The sequence below is a fragment of the Cynocephalus volans genome, chromosome 3 (genome assembly GCF_027409185.1).
Source record: "Cynocephalus volans isolate mCynVol1 chromosome 3, mCynVol1.pri, whole genome shotgun sequence".
NCBI classification, from domain to species: Eukaryota; Metazoa; Chordata; class Mammalia; order Dermoptera; family Cynocephalidae; genus Cynocephalus; species Cynocephalus volans.
In genome coordinates, this window is record NC_084462.1 from 35,175,636 (window position 1) to 35,199,369 (window position 23,734).

General features: G+C 40.0%; 1 protein-coding gene across 1 annotated transcript in view; it reads left to right on the forward strand.

The window, feature by feature from the left end:
* The window catches only part of OCA2 (OCA2 melanosomal transmembrane protein), a 309,735-nt gene that overhangs the window by 51,962 nt on the left and 234,039 nt on the right, over window positions 1–23,734 (forward strand). The window contains exons 9-10 of the mRNA XM_063091522.1: window positions 21,294–21,365; window positions 22,927–22,992. Coding sequence (XP_062947592.1) covers window positions 21,294–21,365; window positions 22,927–22,992 — 138 coding nt within the window. The remainder of the gene's footprint in view (window positions 1–21,293; window positions 21,366–22,926; window positions 22,993–23,734) is intronic.

Here is a 23,734-nt window from a genome sequence, read left to right on the forward strand (position 1 = left end):
TCCCTATAAATCACACTTTTGTACAGCCCAGGTGTGCTGGTACAGCAGAATGCCACTGCCCCAGGCCCACAAAGCAACCTCCTCAGTTGGAACATAGGGAACATTCAAAAAGCTCAGTACCCAGAAGGCAGCCAAGGACCAACCTGAGAGCAGGCCCTTCTAACGAGGGAGTCCTTAGACCAGGTTAAGTCTTTATTTCACCATGATCTGGCTGAAAATCCTGTTCTGTTGTTCTGTGGGATATCATGCACCTTGGATTGGGTTGATGGGCTCCTCATGGGGTTAACTTGTTACTCTATTCCCTCTGTTTCTTACAGACTACAATTTAGATCTGAAGCTTTCAGGTTCAATTTTGGGGCCCACATACCTCACAGGTGTGGAGGGAGTTTGAATTGCATCTTGGAGGAGGAACGTGTATCTGGACATCCCATTTTCAGGGATGCAGGAATGTTCAGTGAGTGTATGTGGTGATGGCTCACCCTGTTGGTTGTCAAGCTCCCTGTCATCTTTAGTCCTGATGATTTTAGTGTCCACCAGGAGACACTGCCTGACTCAGTTATTTCATTAGCATTTACAATAAACTCTAATTCTACCATTCCATCTGCGTTTATAAATGAGTTATTCTGTATTGAAGACCTTCTTCTCACCCAGTTCTGTTAATGTGAAATGGCTCAAGCCAGAAACACAAGATAAATTATTTTTCTTTAATTATTAATTTTCATGGTAATAAGTTGTTGCCTTAGCAACTTCCAGTGGTGTCCACTGAGTTTATTTCACTTTTTTCTCCCATTTTTGAGCATCATTTTGAATTTATGGATATAATGTATTCAATGTGCTTTATTCAGTTAGTCACTGTTAATTAAAAAAATACAGTCCAATGTCAGGTGATTTTTTAAAAGCCTTTCTGTTAGTCTAGGATATGTTCACCATTTTTGAATAATTGTACAACCTTTGAAAATTACATAATTTGTAAAGATTTATTAATCTTTGTCAATTGATGGTTGTTATTAATAGTCATTCAGAAAAAAACTTTCCCTTTCTGTCAACAGCCATCCTGAGATTTTTAAAGTCCTGTAAAGAGGCCAGTTCAACATGGCTTCTACCCTTGCAGAAGCAAAAAGCAGAAACCAGCTACACACAGAAGAGTGTGTTGCAGGGTCTCAGGGTGGGCCTTGGCTGATATGGGACCTCAGGAGGCAGATCCTGCCACATCAAGTGTAGCAGCCAGAGACCTCTCAGAACTCCTTCCCATGCTGCCTAACCACTTCCTGGGACTCCTTCAGCAGGGTTCCCTGCAGTGGTCTGCTCTGTGCATTGGTTGGCCAAGGCCCCTCTGTCATGGCTATCTACCTGTACCTGCCTATGACAGAGTTTTGGTCATTTTATTGGTGTGTAGTAATGGCTTATTGTGGTTTCAATTTATTTTGTGTAATGATGATAATGTTGGACACCTTTTCATGTATTTATTTACCATTGGTATATCTTCTTCAGTGAGATGTCTGTACGTGCCTTTTGCTTATTCCCTAATTGAATGGTTTTTTTAATGTTGAGTCTGAGTGTTCTTTTATGTAATCTAGATATAAAGGCTTTGTTGGATATATGGTTTACAATATTTTCTCTCTGTCCAGTTTATAATTTTTTCCTTTTATAGATTGTGCTTTTGGTGTCAAGTCTAAGAACTTATTGCTTTGTCCTAGATTCTAAAGATTTTTTTCCTAGCATTTTCATAGTTTTACTTTTTATGTTTAAAGGATCCATTTTGAATTAGTTTTTGTTTTTCATGAGGTTTAGGTGGTGGTTCATTTTTAAATCTATGGATGTTCAATTGCCACAGCACCATTTATTAAAAACCTAACCCTCCTTTACTGAATTGCTTTTGCTACTTTGTTAAAAATTAATTGGGCATATTTATGGGATATTTCTGAGTTCTCTATTTTGCTTCATTGACTATGTGTCTATCCCTCTACTGGTACCACACTATCTTGATTACTTCCACTATATTGTAAATGTTGACACTGGGAAGAGTGATTCCTTCCACTTATTTTTTTTTCCCTAAAATTGTTTTGGGTCTTCTGTGGCATTTCTCTTTCCATATACATTTTAGAATGGCCTTCCAGTCCATGAACATGGTATGTCTCTCCATATAATTTGGGCTTTTTATTACTTTTATAATTCTCATTATATTGTTTCCATATTTTTTTGTTAAATTCATACCTAGGTATTTGTTTTTATTTGGAACAATTTTAAGTGGTACTGAATTTTTTATTTTGGATTCTACTTGTCCATTGTCAGTACATATAAATGCAATTTTTTTGTGAGTGTGTCAATCTTGTATCCTGTTATTTTATTGAAGTTACTTATTAGTTCATGGAGTTTTTTTAAAACAATAGAATCCTTGATATTTTCTAAGTGGACAGTCATGTCATTTGCAATGGAGACAGTTTTATTTCTTTATAATCTGTATGCCTTTAGTTCCTTTTTCTTGCCTTATTGAAGTGGCTTAGCATGAGAGTGGTAAAAGTGGATATCTTTGTCTTGTTACCAATCTAAAAGGGAAAAGCTACCCAGTCTTTTATCATTAAGTATAATATTAGCTATAGGGTTTTTGTAGATGTTCTTCATAAAACTGAGAAAATGCCCTTCTTTTTTCTTAGTGTACTGAGAGTTTTTACCATAACTGGGGTTTGAATTTTGTCAGTGCCTTTCCTGTGTCGATTGATGTGATCATATGACTTTTTTATTAGCTGTTTGATATGGTGGATTATGTTAATTTATTTTAGAATATTGGACCAGACTTGCATACCTGGCACAATCCCTTTTTTTAAATGTACTTATTATTATAATTACCCCAGTCAGCACTGCTTTAGCTGCATCTTACAGATTTTAATCTGTTGTGTTTTTGGTTTCATTTTATTCTCTTTATTTAAAAAATTTTTTCCTTGAGACTTCCTCTTTGACCCATAGATTATTTAAAAGCATGTTGTTTAATTTTGAAATGTTGGAGATTTTTCTGTTGTCTTTCTCTTAGTGAATAATAGTTTGATTCACTTATGGTTGGAGAACTTACTCTATATTCAATTCTTCAAATTTGTTGATTTTTTTATGGCCCAGGCTTATGGTCTACCTTGATGAATATTCTGTGGGCTTGAAGTAATATGATTTTTTCTCATGTTTTATAACAATAATATAATTTGCTAATACAAATTTATGTAACTAGGCCAAGCAACAACTTGTGAAACCCCCACACTGTCCTTTTTTGTGTCTATAATTTGATGTAGAAGGCGGAGAAGTTTGCAGAGGTGTTAAGAGAATAGTATGTTCTACTTAGTGTTTCTGTAACTGCTATGCTTCCAGAATTCCCTAGGGGTGCCCTCACTGGAGAGGATCCACATTCTGAGGGAAGGGCTGGAAGCCCTGTGGGTTCTTCTGAAGTGGAGTCGACATTGCAGCATTCCCAGGATCTACTCTAGGGGTAGGAATTGCATAGGGCGAAGACTCAGAAGTTGTCCTAATTTGGAGCAGAGCTGTTTGTCCAGAACCTGAGGTCTCTACACTGTGCAGGAAGGCACCCTCAGGCTGTGCTGCTGCCATCTGCACCCCACTTCACTCAGGTGCCTGGGGCAGCCTGCAGACCCACCTGCCCGCCCTCCCAATCTGCTGCTGCCAGCTGCTCTCCAGGAGTGTCATGGCTCCTGCTTTAGGCCATGGCCTTGTCCCTGGTCCCTCCTCACCTACTCTGCTTTAAGTGTTCGGCCTCACTTTGTGCAGTGTCGATTCTCAGTGCCTTGGACACTGCATGGCACAGGGCAGATGCTCATTAAATATTTACTAAACAAAATGTTTCCAGAGTGTCTTCAAATACTTGAGACTGATGCTGACATCCCCTGGGTCTGTTCTAAACTGGCTCCTGGGTAGGGGGCACTGTCCACTCCTGACTTTGTGCTCCACTGACCCATAAGTGACTGAGAGGGAACAAAGGAGCAGCCAGGGTTCCCTAAGGTCTTTTAATAGGTAGGTGGTATGAAATCTTTCCAGGAAATCCCTTAGATTATTTATACTTCTGGTCCTGCCGATAATCCTGTCTGGCATTTTCTTGCCTGAGGACTTGGGGTTGTATTTCTCATGCTTGTACAGTTGTTCTTGTTGAAAGCTCCAAAGAACAAAGCCGGAGCAATCTTGCTGACTCTTGCACTTGTGTCTGTAACTCTTGCATCTATAATTGGGCTTTGGGAGATTTCCCAATGCAGCATTCTAAAAATTCCATTGTCACAGCTAGAGCTTCTGTGTCCTTATACTGTGTAAAATCATGTTAAATATTTTGATGCAGTCTTAATGAAAAATATTTCACAGAATAAAGGAGATAATACTTTTCCCCCAAGTGTCCTTCATCCAACCCCTGGAATTATGTTTTAAGAAGGATTGCCACCACAAGCTTCTTTCTGCTGGAAACACACACAGGCTGTTTCTTTCCTTTACCCACTTTATCTAATTAAAACAAAATGATGCAGCCTTTGTGTAAGATCATGTTTCATTGCTTTGGGTACTTTCATATTTAATTTAGAAGTCCATGCAGTGTTTGGTTTTAAAATTAAGTGTGAAATTAAATTCAAGAGAGATGAATAGAGAACATCTTATGTCTTCTAGGGAGTCTCCACTTTAATTTACAGAAATGGGAAGTGTATTTGGAGAGAAGGGAGATGCATTTCAGAATGCAGTGTACTTACCACAAAGCTATTTTTTTCAGTAGAAACCTCCAAGTTAAGTTTTACTAATTTTTGCTCTCATTATAGTTTGCAAGGCTGAGGTTTAAATTACAGCCATGGCCAATGGCTCTGCCCCTTGATTCATTGCCTTTTGTTTGTGATCTTCTCCTTACTGCTGATTGATGGGACATACCGCTTCCTGTAGCATCTGGCAAACTTTCTCCATTACCTTTTCCAAGAGATACTTTTCCTTTCCTTCTTTGAAAAGGACTCCTTCAAAACTGCAGGAAAACTGGCGGATTATGTAATACAACCCCTTTGTTTAACAGACAAATATATTGAATTGCCAAGACACTTTTGCAATGAAGGAGTTGGGATTGGACACGGGTCTTCTGACCACTGGGCAGTGCTGCTCACTGTTTCTTCTGACAAGCTCACAATCCAATATTTCAAGATTTCTCAAAGTGGGCAGCCACATAATTCCTTAGAAAAATGGCAAGTATTTTGCCTACTGGTCTTGAAGGAAGTCAAACCTTTCGAGGGCCAGTAGTCCTGGGTGGTTCTCTCTGTTGCATGTCCTGGTTATTCCTGAACATGCAGGCAGGGAGCTGGGTCATGCTGTTGTTTGAAGCCAGATCACATAAGAGGTGAGTGGTTGGATGGAGGGCAAAGGAAGCCATTGCGTGAAGGGCCACTGTGAGGGGAGGGGGCTTCACCTTCAAAGAGATTGGTGGCGATGCTGATGCCCAGAGGAGCCAACATGTGCAGGGGGAAAAACCGTTCTGAGAAATCGATGTGTGGTACAGACAACCCCTTGAGGCAGAATTCGTCATCACCCCCATTTTATAGAGGATATCTAAGCACAGAGAAGTCATTTCTTGGCCCAAATCCCCGAGCTGGGAAAGGCTGAACGAGGGCTTGATTTTCAGTGGCTGCCTTTGGAGCCTATGCTTCTCCCAATGCTGTGGCTTTTCTCAAATAGCAGGAAAGTGTCTGTAGCCAGAGCTGGGAAAGCTACACGTGTTCCCAAATGTGCTTCACACCTCATAGCCCCATGCATCTACATATCTTAGTGTTTTGCCTGTGCTTTTTTTCCTTCGTCTCCACCAGTTTCTGTATTAGTCAAAGTTTGCTGTATCAGCAATTTACCCACACACCTCAGTAGGTTACAACAGGCTCTGTCGTGCTTAGGATGCTGTGGGACAGGCCAGGTCGCATTCTCACGGTCTCCTCTGTGTATACCCACAGCTGAGGCCAACCAGTAGGTCAGTGGCCCCTCTGAACCTCTGCCCAGGTGTGGCATTGGTTGGGGCTGCTTGAGAGGCCTCAGGGCATCAGCGGGTGGATGTGGTCCCCAGGCAGCATGCCCGGGCCGAAGCTCCCGGGGAGCAGGGCTGTGAGCACGAGCAGCCTGCCCCGCAGCCGGCTGTTCATCTCTTCCTTCCTGAAATGTATTAAAAGGTGATTCTAATTGTTTCTGAAAAATTAGCGCTTCAGAAACAATATAGAGTGTGTGCCCCTTTAGGAGAGAGACAACAAACATGAACATAGAGACATCGAGAGAGGCTGCCGAAAGACGCACATGCATCTGTGTTTGCCAGCGCCTCCTGCACTGTGGGACCCAGGAGCCCGTGTGTTTGGCTAATGCTATCAACAGCTCAAGGGACTTGGGATCTTCGGAACACACTTAACCTCCATCTGTCTGCCATGTGATGTGAGTGCCAGCAAAGCAACAGCTGAAAGTTGCTTTGGCCCCAGCAAGGCAGTGATGGTGCAGGGTCAGAGGTCAAGCAGGGTCAGAGATCATGATAGGTTCTACGTATCTGGGATCATTGGAGGGTGGAGGGGTGAGGCAGGGGTCAGAGAAAACTGATTCACAGTGAGGGTGAGGTTAGGTTCCAAGTACTGATCCTCACCAAAATATCAAACTTGGGTTCCTGTGGGGCCTTTGGTGATGCTCGTTTTCTTCTGCTTCTTCTCCTCCTCTTTCTTTTCTCTTGCACTTGTGTGAGGAAACGTTGCCATAATAGCAAATATGTGGTATTTATTTGTAGAACGGAATAACTGAAGTGCTTTATGTCTTTAGCTTGATGACAGGACATGCAATTAAAGTGAAAATTTATTATTACCATTGAAATCTGCTTATAATACATCAATGAAAGTGATTGCCTGTGTTGACAGAGGCCCAGTGATTGGCATGATACCTTCCTAAGCTGTCAGAACCTGCATTGCCCACAATAATTTATTAACATTTTGGAATGGCTTTGCTTGCATTGTTTGTAAAAATAAATCAAAAAAGTATTGTGTCACATGGATGTCATTTCTTTGAGCACCACTGAGAAGAGTTCGCACTGTAGGTTTTTGTATATACCACACAGTACAGACAGAGCACAAGGAATGATTTCAGCTCACAAAGCTGTTTCTAAAAATGATTTAAAACTTCTAAGCAGAATGCATTTGTGTGCAGATTTTGTGAAGTTCTGTACAGTCTTAATTTATCTTTCATGAAGCTTTCACTGATTTTAATGTCATGTGCATTAACAACCACGCTTGACCAATTAAAAACCAATTTTAAAAAAAGTTCTATGTAGTGCTTTATAAAAAAAAAAAAAAGAAAGAAAGAAAAGAAAAGGCAGATGCGACCTGCCTTGGAATGTGTTGAGAGGTGAAGAGCCTGTGCTCTGGCTGCTGCTTCACTGGTGAGACGAGAGCAACCGAACACACGCACAAATGGGGTGCTTGGAGTTCCTCCACCTGCCGGGGGTCCTGTGCCGTGTTGAAGAGTGTTGCTCTGCAGCGTTCCCTTCACTCTCTCTCACTGTTCTTTATCCTTTCTCACTCACACACCCCCGAAGAAAGAAAAATGTGTGTGTGTGTGTGTGTGTTTGGTAGTTGGCTATGTTTTAAATGGGGAATGACTGTGTGGCCCTAGTGCCTGGGTGCTGGCATCTCATCTCCCACCACTCCTCTCCTCTCTGTTGCCCTGACCCCCACAGCCATTCGTGGCCAAATGTAAGTGAGAGCATGTGGCATTTGTCTTTGTGTCTGGCTTACTTCAGGTACGAATATCCCCCAGGTCCATCCACGTTGTTGCAAATGCCAGAATTTCCTTTTTCAAGGATGAATAACATCTGCCTCATACTTCCCAAATTCAAATTGTCTGTATTTACACAGCATAGTGATTTGATATTTGTATATATTGTGAAATGATTCTACGTTCAAGCTGATTAACATATTCGCCTCACATTCTTACCTTTTTTTTCTTTTTTTGGTGAGAACATTTAAGTTCTACGCTCTTGGGCTGGCCAGTTAGCTCAGTTGGTTAGCACAGCCTTGTAAGTCCAAGGTCAAGGGTTCAGTTCCCCATACTGGTCAGCTGCCAAAAAACCCCCCCCAAAACAAAAAACTAAACAAAAAAACCTCCAAACCAAAAATAAAACAAACAAAAAGTAAAGCCAAGATCTACTTTCTTAACAAATTTCAAGTATTCAATACAGTATTATTGACTATAGTCACCATGCTATACATTAGATCCCAGAACTTATTCATCTTATAACTGAAAATTTGTATCCTTTGACCAACACCCCTCCCTCCCTGTCCCTCAACCCCTGGCAACCGCCATTCTACACTCTGCTTCTATGAGTTTGACTTTTTAGATTCCACATATAACAACATCATGACTTTCTGTGTCTGGCTTATTTCACTGAGGTTCATCCAGGTTCATCTGTTTTGTCTCAAACGGCAGGATTTTTTTCTTTTTTAAGGCTGAATAATATCCCACTGTATATACTTATATACCACATTTTCTTTATTCATTCACCCATTCATGGACACTTAGGTTGTTTCTATATCTCGGCTGTTAGGAATAATGCTGCAGTGGACATGGGAGTGCAGTTATCTCTTTGCGATACTGATTTTCTTTCCTTGGGATTTATACCCAGAGTGGGATTGATGGTATGGTAGTTCTAGTTTTAATTTTTGAAGGAATTTTCATAATGTTTTCCATAATGGCTGTAGCAGTTTATATTCCCACAAACAGTGTACAAGAGTCCCCTTTCCTCCACACCCTTTCCAACACTTACCTTTGTCTTTTTGATGGTAGCCATTCTAACAAGTGTAAGGCGATATCTCATTGTGGTTTTGGCTTGTGTTTCTCTGATGGTTAGTGATGCTGAGCATTTTTTTATATACATGGTGGCCATTTGTACATCTCCTTTGGAAAAATGTTTGTTCAGGTCCTTTGCCCATTTTTTAGTTGGGTTATTTGGGTTTTTGTTATTGAATTGATTTTGGATATTAATTCCTTATCAGATATATGATTTACAAATATTTTCTCCCATTCTGTAGCTTGTCTTTTCATGTTGTTGATTGTTTGCTGTGCAGAAGCTTTTCTGTTTGATATAATCTCACTGGCTTATTTTTCCCTTTGTTGCCAGTACTTTTGGTGTCATAGCCAAAAAATCATTCCCAAGATCAACATCAAGGACCTTTTACACTATGTTTTCTTGTAGAAATTTTACAGTTTCAGGTCTAACATTTAGATCTTTAATCAATTTCAAGTTAATTTTTATATATGGTATAAGATGAGGGTCCATTTTCATTCTTTTGCATGTGGATATTTAGTTTTTTCAACATCATTTTATTGAAAACACTATCCTTTCCCTGTTGTGTATTCTTGGTACCCTTGTCAAATATTTATTGACTGTAATGTGTGGGTTTATTTCTGGGCTCTTGATTCTGTTCTGTTATTTTATGGGTCTGTTTTTATGCTAGGAACATTGTTTTGATTACTATAGATTCATAATACAGATTGAAATCAGGAAGTGTGATGCCTTCAGCTTCTTTCTTTTTTTTTTCTTTTAACTTTTCAATATACATTGTAGTTGATTTTCCTGTCCCTTTACCCATTCCTCTTTCCCCCTCCCTTCCCCCCCCCCGACTACATCATTTCTGTTCACTTGTCTTAACAAGTTCAAGGAATTGTTGTGATTGTTGTGTCTTCTTCCCCCCTCCCTTTATTTGTTTGTATATTTATTTATTTATTTTTAGCTCTCACAAATAAGTGAGAACATGTGGTATTTCTCTTTCTGTGCCTGACTTGTTTCACTTAATATAATTTTCTCTAAGTCCATCTGTGTTGTTGCAAATGGTAGTATTTCATTCTTTTTGATAGCACAGTAGTATTCCATTGTGTAGATTAACCACAGTTTCCTTTCCACTCATCTGATGACGAGCAACTGGGCTGGTTCCAAGTCTTGGCTATTGTAAATAGTGATGCAATAAACATGGGAGTACAGGTCTCCCTTCAGCATGATGATTTCCATTCTTCTGGATATATACCCAGCAGTGAAATAGCTGGTTCATATGGTAAGACTATCTGTAATTGTTTAAGGAAATTCCATGCCGTTTTCCATAAAGGCTGCACCATTTTGCAGCCCCACCAACAGTGTATGAGAGTTCCTTTTTCTCTGCAACCTCGCCAACATTTATCATTCTCAGATATTAGCCATCCTAACTGGAGTGAGATGGCATTTCAAAGTGGTTTTGATTTGTGTTTCCTGAATGCTGAGTGAAGTTGAGCATTTTTTCATGTGTTTGTTTGCCATTCGTGTATCTTCCTTTGAGAAATGCCTATTCAGCTCCTTTGCCCATTTTTTAATTGGATTATTTGATTTTTTGCTGTAAAGTTGTTTGAGTTCCTTGTATATTCTGGATATTAATCCTTTGTCAGAAGTATTTTTTGCAAATATTTTCTCCCACTCTGTTGGTTGTCTTTTCACTCTGTTGATTATTTCTTTTGTTGTGCAGAAGCTTTTTAGTTTGATATAATCCCATTTGCTTATTTTTCCTTTGGTTGCCTGTGCTTTTGGGGTCATATTCACGAAGTCTGTACCCATTTCTGCTTCCTGAAGTGTTCCCCAATGTTTTCTTTAAGAAGTTTTATTGTTTCAGGATGTATATTTAATTCTTTAATCCATTTTGAGTTGATTTTTGCATATGATGAGAGGTACGGGTCTAGTTTCATTCTCCTTCATATGAATATCCAATTTTTCCAGCACCATTTGCTGAAGAGGCAATCTCTTCCCCAGTGTGTACATTTGGTGCCTTTGTCAAAGATCAGATGGCTGTAGGTGTATGGATTGATTTCTGAGTTCTCTATTCTATTCCATTGATCCATGTGTCTGTTTTCATGCCAGTACCATGCTGTTTTTGTTATTATAGCTTTGTAGTATAGTTTAAAGTCAAGTAGTGTTGTGCCTCTAGCTTTATTTTTTTTTTTTGCTCAAAATTGCTTTGGCTATACATGGTCTTTTGTTATTCCATATAAATGTCTGGATAGTTTTTTCCATTTCTGAGAAAAATGTCATTGGACTTTTGATGGGGATTGCATTGAATCTGTAGATCACTTTGGGTAATATGGACATTTTCTTGTGTCCTCTTTAATTTCTCTCAACAGTGGTTTACAGTTCTATTCATAGAGATTTTTCACATCCTCGGTTAACTTTATTTCTAAGTATTTTATTTTTTTGGTGGCTATTGTAAATGGGCTAGCTTTCTTGATTTCTTTTTCTGTATTTCCACTGTTGGAGTATAGAAATGCTACTGATTTTTGTGTGTTGATTTTGTATGCTGCAACTTTGCTGAAATTGTTTATCAAGTCTAGGAGTTTTTTTGTAGAAGCTTTAGGCTGTGCATTATATAGTATTGTATCATCTGCAAAAAGGAACAGCTTGACTTCATCCTTTCCAGTCTGGATGCCCTTTATTTCCTCCTCTTCTCTGATTGCTCTGGCTAGTACTTCCAACACTATGTTGAACAGGAGTGGTGAGAGTGGGCATCCTTGTCTAGTTCCTGTTCTTAAAGGAAAAGCTTTCAGCTTTTCCCCATTCAGGATGATATTGGCAGTGGGCTTATCATATATGGCTTTAATTATGTTGAGATACTTTCCATCTATACCTAAATTGTAGAGAGTCTTTCTCATGAACGAATGTTGAATTTTGTTAAATGCTTCTCAGCTTCTATAGAGATGATCATATGGTTTTTGCCTTTGCTTTTACTGTTGTGATGTATCACATTTATTGATTTGCGTATGTTGAACCAACCTTGCATCCCTGGGATGAATCCCACTTGATCATGGTCTATAATTTTGTGTATGTGTTGCTGTATTTTGTTAGCCAGTACTTTACTGAGGATTTTTGCATCTATATTCATCAAGAATATTAGGCTGTAGTTTTCTATTTTTGATGTATCTTTGTCTGGTTTTGGTATCAGCGTGATGTTTGCCTCATAGAATGAGTTTGGGAGAATTGCCTCTGTTTCAATCTTTTGGAATAGTTTGTAGAGAATTGGTGTAAATTCCTTTTTGAAGGTCTGGTAGAACTCTGCAGTGAACCTGTCTGGTCCTGGGCTTTTCTTTGTTGGGAGCCTTTTGATAACAGCTTCAATATCTTTTATTGTTATTGGTCTGTTCAGATTTTCTATATCTTCATGGCTCAGTTTTGGTAGTTTGTATGTGTCCAGAAATTTATCCATTTCCTCCAGGTTTTCAAATTTGTTGCGATATAGTTGTTTATAGTAGTCTCTAATAATTCCTTGTATTTCTGAGGTGTCAGTTGTAATATCACCTTTTTCATTTCTAATTTTTTAAATTTGGATCTTCTCTCTTCTTTTCTTGGTTAGCCTTGCTAAAGGTTTGTCAATTTTATTTATCTTTTCAAGCTACCAACTTTTTATTTCATTGATCTTTTGTATTATCATTTTTCGAGTTTCCATTTCATCTAGTTCTGCTCTGATCTTAATTATTTCTTTCCATCTACTAACTTTGGGTTTCGATTGTTCTTGTTTTTCTAATTCTTTAAGGTGAAGTTTTAGATGGTTTATTTGCCATCTTTCCAGTCTTTGAAGTAAGCATTTAATGAGATAAATTTCCCCCTTAGTACTGCTTTTTGCAGTAACCCACAGGTTTTGGTATGATAGGTCAATATTTTCATTAGTTTCAATAAATTTTTTGATTTCCTGTTTAATTTCTTCTTGGGCCTATATGTCATTAAGTAGAATGTTGTTTAATTTCCATGTTTTTGTATAGTTTCCAGAATTTCATTTGTTATTGATTTCTAATTTTAATCCATTGTGATCTGAAAAAATACATGGAATAATTTCAATTTTTTGGAATTTGTTGAGACTTGATCTGTGACCTAGCATGTGGTCTATCCTGGAGAGTGTTCCATGTGCTGATGAAAAGCATGAATATTCTGAGGTTATTGGATGGAATGTTCTGTAGATATCTGCCAAGTCCAATTGGTCTAAAATTTAGTTTAGATCTTGTGTTTCTCTATTGATTTTTTGCCTGGATGATCTGTCCAATGTTGAGAGTGGAGTGTTCAGGTCCCCCACTATTATGGTGTTAGTGTCTATCTCATTCTTTAGATCTAATAGTATTTACTTTGTAAATCTGGCTGCTCTGACATTGGATGTGTGTGTATTTATGATTGTTATGTCTTCTTGATGGTTAGATCCTTTTATCATTATGTAGTGGCCTTCTTTTTCTCTTTTTATGGTTTTTGCTTTAAAATTTATTTTATCTGGTATAAGAATAGCTACTCCATCTCATTTTTCATTTCTATTTGTATGGTATAACTTTTTCCATCCTTTCACTCATAGTCTATATGTGTCTTTACAGGTGAGGTGAGTCTCTTGAAGGCAGCATATAGTTAGGTCCATCTTTTTAATCCAGTCAGTCAGTCTGTGTCTTTTGATTGGGGAATTTAATCCTTTTACATTTAGAATTATTATTGAAAGGTTTTGATTTACTCCTAGCATTTTATTGATTTTTGTTTAGGTGTCTTAAATATCTTTTGTTCCTTTCTTTCTGATTTTGTTTGTTTCTGTGTTTGTTGGTTTCTGGGGGTGGTTGATAAACTATTTTTTCTCTGTATTGTTAGTATTTTTGTTTTGCTGGTAGGTTTTGTTCCTTCTTGAGTATTCATGGCAGTGATGGGTTTTTTTTCAGTTATCAAACCTGGTACTCCCTTGAGAATTTCTTGTAAGATTGGTCATGTGGTAGTGAACTCCCACAGTTTTTGTTTGTCTGAGAAATATACTATTTGTCATTTATTTTGGAAGGGTAGACTTGCTGGGTAAAGTATTCTTGGCTGACAATTTTTTTTCCATTAGTATTTTGAATATATCATCATATTCTTTTCTGGCTTTTAGGGTTTGTGATGAAAAGTCTGATGTTAGTCTTATTGGGGCTCCCTTATAGGTGACTTGCCACTTCTCTCTTGCAGCTTTTAAGATTCTCTCTTTGTCTTGAGTTTTACCAGTTTGACTATAACATGTCTTGGAGAGGACCTTTTTGTGTTGAATATGTTTGGGGATGTTTGGGCCTCCTGAATCTGAAGATCTCTGACTTTTCCTATACCTGGGAAGTTTTCTGCTATTGTTTTGTTGACTATGTTTTCATTGCCATTTTTTTTTCTCCCCTTCTGGAATACCCATGATTTGGATATTTGAGCACTTAAGTTTGTCTGTTATCTCTCTTAGATTTTCCTAAATTTTTAAAAATTCTTTTTTCATTTTTTTGGTCTGCCTGTGTTAATTCAAACAGCCTTCTTCAAGGTCAGAAATTCTCTCTTCTGCTTGTTCGAGCCTGCTGGTTAGACTCTCTGTTGTGTTTTTGATTTTATTGAATGAATCCTTCAGCTCCACAAGCTCTCCTACATTCTCTTTCAGGACATTGATTTCTTTGTACATTTCTTCTTTCAGGCCCTGTATATTTTTTCTCATTTCATTGTGTTTTCTAACTGAGTTTTCCTGTATCTCATTTAGTTTCCTTAGAATAGTTGCTCAAAATTTCTTGTCAGTCATTTCAAGGACTTCCTGTTCTATAGTATCTAGAGCTTGAGAGTTATTATTTTCCTTTGGTGGTGATGCACTTTCTTGATTTTTCATATTTCTGTTATCTTTCTTTTGGTGTTTAGTCATTGTGGCAGGGGGTATCACAGTCCACTCATTCCACCCTGAAGTCTGGCCTGGATCCTGAAGGGACTGCCAGTTTTAGGCAGTGGGAACTAGCCTTGGCTGGAGGTCCGGCAGCACCTGCCTGTTTTGGCATGGCTGGCTCAGGGCATGTGGGCCTGGTGGCTCTTGGGCCTCTCCTGGCAGCAGGGACTGGCCTGGGCTGGGGGTCCCATGGCTCCTGCCTGTTCTGGCACAGCTGACTCAGGGTGTGTGGGCCCAGCAGCTCTCAGGACTCTTTGGGTGGCAGGGACTGGCCTGGGCTGGGGGTCCCATGGTGCCTGCCCGTTCTGGTGTGGCTGACTCAGGGTGTGTAGGCATGATGGCTTTTGGGCCTCTCTAAGAAGCAGGGACAGACATGGGCTGGAGGTCCCATGACTCCTGTCTATTCTGGTGTGGCTGACTTGGGGTGTGTGGGCTTGGTGGCTCTCAGGCCTCTCTGGGCAGCAGACACTGGCCTGGGCTGGGGGTCCTGTGTCACCTGCCTGTTCTGGTGTGGCTGACTCGGGGTGTGTGGGCCCAGCAGCTCTCAGGACTCTTTGGGTGGCAGGGACTGGCCTGGGCTGGGGGTCCCATGGTGCCTGCCCGTTCTGGTGTGGCTGACTCAGGGTGTGTAGGCATGATGGCTTTTGGGCCTCTCTAAGAAGCAGGGACAGACATGGGCTGGAGGTCCCATGACTCCTGTCTATTCCAGTGTGGCTGACTTGGGGTGTGTGGGCCTGGTGGCTCTCAGGCCTCTATGGGCAGCAGACACTGGCCTGGGCTAGGGGTCCTGTGGCACATGCCTGTTCTGGTGTGGCTGACTCGGGACATCCCTTCAGCTTATTTCTTCTTACTCAACATTACTTTGGTTATTAGGGGTCTTTCATGATTCCATATAAAATTTAGGATTTTTTTTTTATTGTTATGAAAAATGCCATTGCAATTTTGTGGGGATTGCATTGAACTATATATAGACTGCTTTGTGTAGTATGGACAGTTTAACAATATTAGTTCTTCCAGCCTATGAACATGGGATATCTTTTCATTTACTTGTGTCTTTGATTTCCTTTATTAATGTCCTGTTGTTTTCAATGTATATATACTCTTTAACTTCCTTGGTTAAATGTATTCCTACATATAACAGATTTTTGGTGTAGTCCTTAGAGTTTTCTATATATAAGACCATGTCATCTGCAAATAGAGACAATTTAACCTCTTTGTTTCCAACTTAAATGTCTTTTTGTTTTTCCCTTCATGTTTTTTCTCCTGTACTTGCTTTGGCTAGGACTTCCAGTACTATGTTGAATAGAGGTGGCAAGAGTGCGAATCCCTGTCTTGTTCCTGACCTTAGAGAAAAATCTTTTATCTTTTTACCATTGTGTATGATGTTAGCTGTGGGCTTGTTATATATGGCCTATATTATGTTGTGATACATTCCCTCTATACCATACCTTTTTTGAGAATTTTGATCATGAAAGGATGTTGAATTTTGTCAAATGCCTTTCCTGCATCTGTTGAGATGATCATGTGATTTTTTTTATCCTTCATTCTGTTAATGTGGTGTATCACATTTATTGATTTGTGTATGTTGAGACGTACTTGCATTCAGAGATAAATCCCACTGGATCATGGTGTATAATCCTTTTAATGTGCTGCTTGATTCAATTTGCTACTATTTTGTTAAGGATTTTTGCATCTATATTCATCAGGGATATTGTCCTGTAATTTTATTTTCATGTAGTGTCCTTATTTGGCTTTGGTATGAGAGTAATGCTGGCTTCATAAAATGAGTTTGGAAGTCTTCATTTTTTGGAAGAGTTTGGGAAGGATTAGCATTAATTCCTTTTTAAATGTTTCATAGAAATCACCTGTGAGGCCATCTGGTCCTGAGCTTTTCTTTGATGGGAGGTTTTTGATTACTGCTTCAATCTCCTTACTTATTATTGATCTGCTCAGAATTTCTATTTCTTCTTGATTTGGTAGGTTGTATGTTTCTAGGAATTTACCTCTTTCTTCTAGATTATCCAATTTATGGGCATATAATTGCTTATAGTAGCCTCTTGTATTTCTCTAGTATCATTTGTAATGTCTTCTTTTTCATTTATGATTTTATTTAATTTTGTTCTCCTTTTTTTTTTTTTTTTGGTTAGTCTAGTAAAGGCTTGTAAATTTTGTTTATCTTTTGAAAAAAACCCAACTTAATTTTGTTGATCTTTTCAATGATCTTTGTAGTCTCTATTTCATTTATTTCTGCTATAATCTTTATTATTTCTTTTTTTGTGCTAACTTTGAGCTTAGTTTGTTTTTATGTTTCCTTGAGGTGTAAAGTTAAGTTGTTTATTTGAGATCTTTTTTTCTTTTTTGTTGTAGGCATTTATTGCTATACACTTTTCTCAGAACTGCTTTTGCTGCATCCCATTGGTACTTGTATGTTGTGTTCCTATTTTCATTTGTCTCAAGATACTTTTTGATTTCCCTTTTGATTTCTTTTTTGACCCATTGGCGATTCAAGAGTATGTTGTTTAATTTTTACATATTTGTGAATTTTTAAAAATTTACCTCCTGTTACTTGTTTCTAGTTTCATACCAGTGTGTTTATAAAAGATACTTGATATGATTTCCATCTTCTAAAATTTGGTAGCACTTGTTTTGTGACCTAACATATGATATATCCTGGAGAATGTTCTGAGTACACTTGAGAAGAATGTGTTTTCTTCTGCTTTTGGGTGGAAAGTTCTTTATGTATCTGTTGGGTTCCCTTGGTTTATAGTGTTGTTGAAGTCTGCTGTTTCTTTATTGATTTTCTGTCTGGATGTTCTGTTCATTATTGTAAATGGGGTATTGAAGTCCCCTACTATTATTGCACTGCTGTCAGTTCCTCTTTTTAGATCTGTTCCTATTTGCTTTATATATTTAGGTGCTCTGATGTTTGGTGTGTACATATTTATAACTGTTATATCTTCCTGCTGAATTGACCTTTTTATCATTATATGATGATCCTGTTTGTCTCTAGAGGCAGTTTTTTACTTAAAGTCTGTTTTGTCTGGTATCAGTTTAGCTACCCCTGCCTACTTTTAGTTACCATTTGCATGAAATATCTTTTTCCATCTTCTCAGTAGGCCCTCCTATCTGGAGTTTATGAGGTGACTGGCTAAGTCTGAAATCTTGCGTGACTATGAAAGGGATGTTGTATGAAGATATTGGAGATGTTAATTTCAAAAAGAGCCAGCTCTACAGCTGTCCCAGAGCTCTTCCCTTTTTCATATGGGGATGGTGCTGGCCTTTTGCCTGGGGGCCCTGTCCATTAGTTTTCTGCTCCTCCTGTGCTCAACATATATTGTTTGCGCTCCAGAGCACTGAAGAAACCAAGAGAGAGATGGCACAGTTGCCACTCTCAAGGAGCTCACAGCTCAACTGTTGTCAAAGAAACACTAGAGCACAGAGTTTAGGCCCAACTCACAAGAAGTGTGCATTGTACAATGGTGGCCACGTTGCCCAGGCTGTGTCTGTGAGGCTATGTTTGTGAAGCTGAGCCTGGGAGGCTGGTTGGTGCATTCTGTGTCCAGGAAGCGGTTTGGATGTAGGAAGAGGCATGCTGTATTTTCCAGCACATGTGTAGGAAGAAGACCTCTGTACAATATTTTAAAGTACCTTTTAAGAATTTTAATTATTTTGGGGGGCTGGCCAGTTAGCTCAGTTGGTTAGAGCACAGTCTTATGACACCAAGGTCATGGACTTGGATCCCCATATGGCAAGCCGCCAAAAAATTTTTTTTTTAAATAATTATTTTTACCATTTTTTGGCCCCTTTCCCAGAAATTGTTTTTTTATTCCTTATGTAAAAAGTTCTTTTTCTTCAGCATAGAAATTTAGGGATATCTATAATCCTTTCTGAAGCAATGAACCCATCTTCTTACAAGTATAGAACCATTTAGTATAAAACGTTTTATGCCATGCACCTGAGGCTGATCATCAGTATTCTTTTCCTTTTTTTTTTAATGGGAAGAGACCGTTTCTCTTCTTACATGATGTTTGGGGCTCCTCAGCTGGTGGTAGGGGATGGGTGTCAGAGGGAGGGGTATGTCCTAAACACTCACCGTGGACCAGAGATGTTCATGTGTGGGACACCTGCATGCTGGTATGTGATGAGGGAGAGTCAGGTCCACAAAGAGAAAGGAACTAATGGTGGCAGGGGCTCAGATGAGCTTGGCGGTAGTGCTTGGGGTGTCAGCTGGACCACAACCAACCCACCAGCTCTCCTGAGAGTTGACGTGGTTAAGCACTGTGGCTGTGGTTTCCTGCTTTGCATTTGCCCATTCATGTGTCAGTCTGCTAGGACCTGGTTTCATGATCTCTGTTGATCTCCAGATCCGAGGGCTCGCTGAGGTGTGTAATGCAATTTTCAGATTTTACATGGGCAAGTAAGGCCCCTCCAGGAGATAGGAGATGCCCTGTAGTAAGAAAATGCTGGGACTGTACCCCAACTCGGTATCTTCTTTGCTTTGTGGCATGGGGAAATTTGCCCAGCATTGCTAGGGACTCTGTTTCTTCCTCTGTAAAATGAAGCAGTGATAGTTTCTACTTCACAAATACATGAGAAAAATACGTGCGTTGATATATGTAAAGCATTTAATCCATTGTCAGGTATATAGTAGGAGCTCAATAAAAGTTAGTTATTTCTGCCCCTGTCCAAAACAGCTGACCAGCGACTAGCAGTCTTTACTGAAAGTCTCTTTTCCCTCCAGACAAAGGTCACCAAAAGGTTAAATTTGAAGAAAGGAATGTGCCATAGGTGGAGACTGCAGGGCTACATGGGGCAGATTCCGTCTCCAGTCCGTAGTGTCTTTATCTCCTCTTTTCTCCCGGTCCTGTTTCCAAAGCTGTCACCACACATTCAACTCATGAAGTGTTAACTGAATGCAAACCCCATCCCCCCAAAACACATCATTGCTGGAGCTGCCTTTGCCTTACTCTGTGTGGGGTGGGGAAAGGAGCCCCAGTGCCAAGAAAGGCTCGCTCACCCTCATGGCCCAGCTTTGGCTTCAGTTTCCACAGCTGTAAAGTTGGGAATTAATTCCTGCCCTACCTACTGCCTAGGGCCACCCTAAGCATCACATAAAAGTATTGTGAAACCAGTTGTAAGCTGATACTAAACAGAACACCAATGGAAGGAATTATTAGAATTTGGTAGATATTTATTGGATTTTAGAGATTTATATTTAAAACAAATACACCAACTCTTAAAAACTTAAACTGTGAAAAGCCAAATACCTGGTGTAAAAGTACCTGAAAACTAATTTTCAATCTAGTAGCACAAATAACAAATGAATTATTTTAATCAGAATTTGAGTTTCTGGTAATTACTAGTAAAGGAAGTCAGGTTCTGTTTGGTGGAAGCCATAAAATAATTGAATGAAAACCACTTTAGAGTATTAAGAAATGAATAATGTCTGCTTAAGTCTTGGCAAGTTCTGCTGAGTCTTAGCAAGTTCTTTTAATATATTTTTAACAGCTTTATTGAGGTATAATTTTCATACCATAATTTCACCCTTTGAAAGTGAGTAATTAATCTCTTTAAATTTAGTAAAACTAATTTTGGACCCTTCACTACAATCCAGTTTTAGAACATTCCATTACCCTGTAAAGATCCTTAGGACCTGTTTTCAGTCCATCCTTGTTGCTACCCCAGCCTTAGCAACCCTGATCTTTCTCTTTCTCTAAATTTACCTCTCCTGGACAGTTCATGTAAATAGAATGATAAAATTTTCAGTCTTTTGTGTTTGGCTTCATTCACTTCACATGCCATGCTTTTGGATTCACACATCACACAGCATGTGTCAGTTCTGGGTCGTGGAGTGTACTGCATTTTGTTTATCCAATCACTACCAATGGACATTTGACATGGTTCCGGTTTATGCCTATTTCGAATATTGTTGCTATGAACATTCATGCCTTATGTGGACATGTGTTTTCATTTCTTTGGGTAGATTCCTAGAAGAATTGCTGGGTAACATTTATGTTAAACTTTTTAAGAAGCTGCCACACTGTCTCCCACAGCAGCTGCACTATTTTGCATTCCCATCAGCAGTGTGTGAGGGTTCCAGTTTCTCCACATCTTTGCCTTTCCTCATATTTTGTCTTAGAAATTCTACATCTGTTTGAATTATGTGTAATTAAATACTTTCGTGGTTCAGTGATAACACTGAAGAAGTCTCAGATTGTTTGGTGTGTACCTTTGGTTTCATAACAGTCTCATAATTGGGAACAACATAATTGGTTTATGTCGTTAAAATAATGGCCCAGTTGGCTTGGGAGTATATGATAAATAATTAATGACAGTTTACTGTTTTATCAGGGTTATCTATCAGACAGGAAATAAAAGCAGCTTTCTTCAGAAGGCAGACTGGTGGTGGTTGTATGTGTCTGTGGGGTGTCCAGACCCCAAGACATCAAGAACTATGATTAATTTATAATTTTAATAGATGTGGTCTACAATGGCAGAAATAGACAGAAACTCATGTCAACACAGGCTCTTGTGTGTGCTGAATCCCATGTGGACTGGAGTGCGGTAATTTCCTATATTTCTTTCTAGATCGTCCACAGAACTCTGGCTGCCATGCTGGGCTCCCTTGTGGCATTAGCAGCGCTGGCTGTGGTTGGCGACGTAAGTTGTAATGTTCCAGGTCACTGGCCTCCCATGTGATAGAATGTCAGACTCAAAGATGTCCCAGGATTTAGGCTTTGGCTGGCATTTTACCTTATTCTATGTGCTACTTCCACATTTTCACCCAAGAACCATGCCTGAGGTATGAACTAACAAACTTTACAGCATTGATGGGTTGTTTTTGCTTTACTTTATCACACACACACACACACACACACACACACATTCCAGAAGAGTTACTCCCCATGTGGGTGAGGAAAGGATCGTCATGGTTGTGCATTCGCCCAGGGCTGTGCAGCTAAGTGGTGGTAGGACTGCTTCTGAGTGCTGTCAGCCCTCGGGAACTGGAGGAGACCCTCCTAGCTGGAGCACGGGGTGGGAGACAGTGGGGATGGGGTTCTGTCCTACAGATGTCAGGAGGTCCCTAGAGGTGCACGTGCAGGGGTGATGGTGTCCTGTCAGGGTCTGAGCGTGGCCCGTCTGGCAGGGACATGGGGAATTAATGTAGGGATGCAAGACAGGCTGGGTGCCCACTGGAGATGGAGGCCGGAGTCATGTGAGGGGCAACCCTGGAACCGAACTAAGCCCACCCAAATGTGACAACACACAGAACTGGATTTGAAAACAACTCTGGAATTTAATGGGCTATTCTGAGGGTAAAAACTTCTAGAAGCCATTCAATCAACCAAAGAATAATAACCACTTTAAAAAGGGGTGTGTGTGTGTGTGTGTGTGTGAAAGAGGGGGTGTTGGTTATTTATTATGTTTTTTTTTTTTTTTTAATTTAAATTTTGAATGGAGGCCCAGCCTCAAAGCAGTATTAAGAACTTAAACTGTTTTTTTTTTTGCCTGGCTGGGTACAGATCGAACCCCAGACCTTGGTGTTGTCAGCACCGTACTCTAACTAACCGAGCCAGCTTGTGAGCCCTGAACTTTTTCTTGGCTAGAGTTGGTATAAACAAATGATAACCATAAAGGTAAAATGTTCTAGAACCATAAAACTTTGACGTAAAACCACCGTTATTGTTATTAATCATTAGGAGCAGTGTAGTGGTCGTCTCTTTTGTTCTGAAGATCACTAATGTGCAGGTCAGGCACGTGCTGTGGGAAGCCACGGGCCACCCGCTGTGTGGCACTTTCACCACAGCCAGACACTGGCAGCGTCCTCGTCTCACACGTGGCACTCGCCATGCCCCACGGCCCCCTGTGAGTGGGGGGCACATGGAGACTAGGATGGGAGGCCGTCCACGTTACGGAAGACGTATGTGGACTCCACGAAGAAGGTAGCCTCAAGGGCCAGGCCTGCAATCCAGGCTTCAGTTCTTCATGGAGTTGCCAGGGACAGGGTTTGAAAAAAAAAACGTTTTTATTACTGTACAGGCTTGTTGGCCACGAGTGGTTTTCAGCAATTATGTAATCCAATTTCAAAGGCAAGTGGATGGTGTGATTTCCACCTCTGGGCTGATGAGTGTGTTTGCAGTAAAGGGCAGTGCAGTTTTAGACCTTATCACCAGGAGGGTGATGCACAGGATTAACTGGCAAATTTGTGCTTTGATTGTAGAGACCCAGCCTGACCCTGGTGGTGGAGTGGATTGATTTCGAGACCCTGGCACTGCTGTTTGGCATGGTAATCACAGTCCTCCCCACGGCATGGCTCCACACCTGCCGTCGCCTGGGCCCTTCTCCTTTGCTGCTGCTGCTGACAATCCTCCGTTATAGTAAAGGCTGACAAAGGCTTGATTGAAGGGTGTCTGCACAGGTCTAGCTAACCTCGTTAGGAGGAGTGCAATGATTGGTGCTCTGGTTAGTCAGCTGGAGAATTTCAGTTTACGGCCTGTCTGACAATGAAATAATATTGCCATTTACAAAAGTTAGCAATTTTTTTGAGTTACTGCCTTTAAAATAAAAAATATATTAACCCAAATAAATGAAACATATGGTAGTTTCAGCGATTGGAAAAGTACATTTAATTATATAAATAAGGAAGAAATTATCCCCAAGTAATAGATGAGGTGTTTGCTAATTTAGCATAATGTCAAGTGGCCGCTCTGTGCTGTGTGCTGTGAGGAATATCCCCCAGTCAACGTATAGGAAAGAAACTTTAAACACACAAATGGGCTAGTGTGGGCATGAGTCATAAGCCAATTTAACTAGAGTAAGTGGAGTTGGCAAGGGCCTGGCCAGTGGAGGGAATGGCTCATGCGTCTTTGAACAGACCCCCAAACAGCCCAGTGGTCTGAGGGAGGGTTCATCATGGCTGGGCTAGAAGACCCTCTGTGTACAGCAGGCCACTGTCCTCTTATGTCTCATTTTCCTTGCTAGCATTCCATCCCTCCTAAGGCTGGCAAGTGTCAGGCAGGGCCCTGATA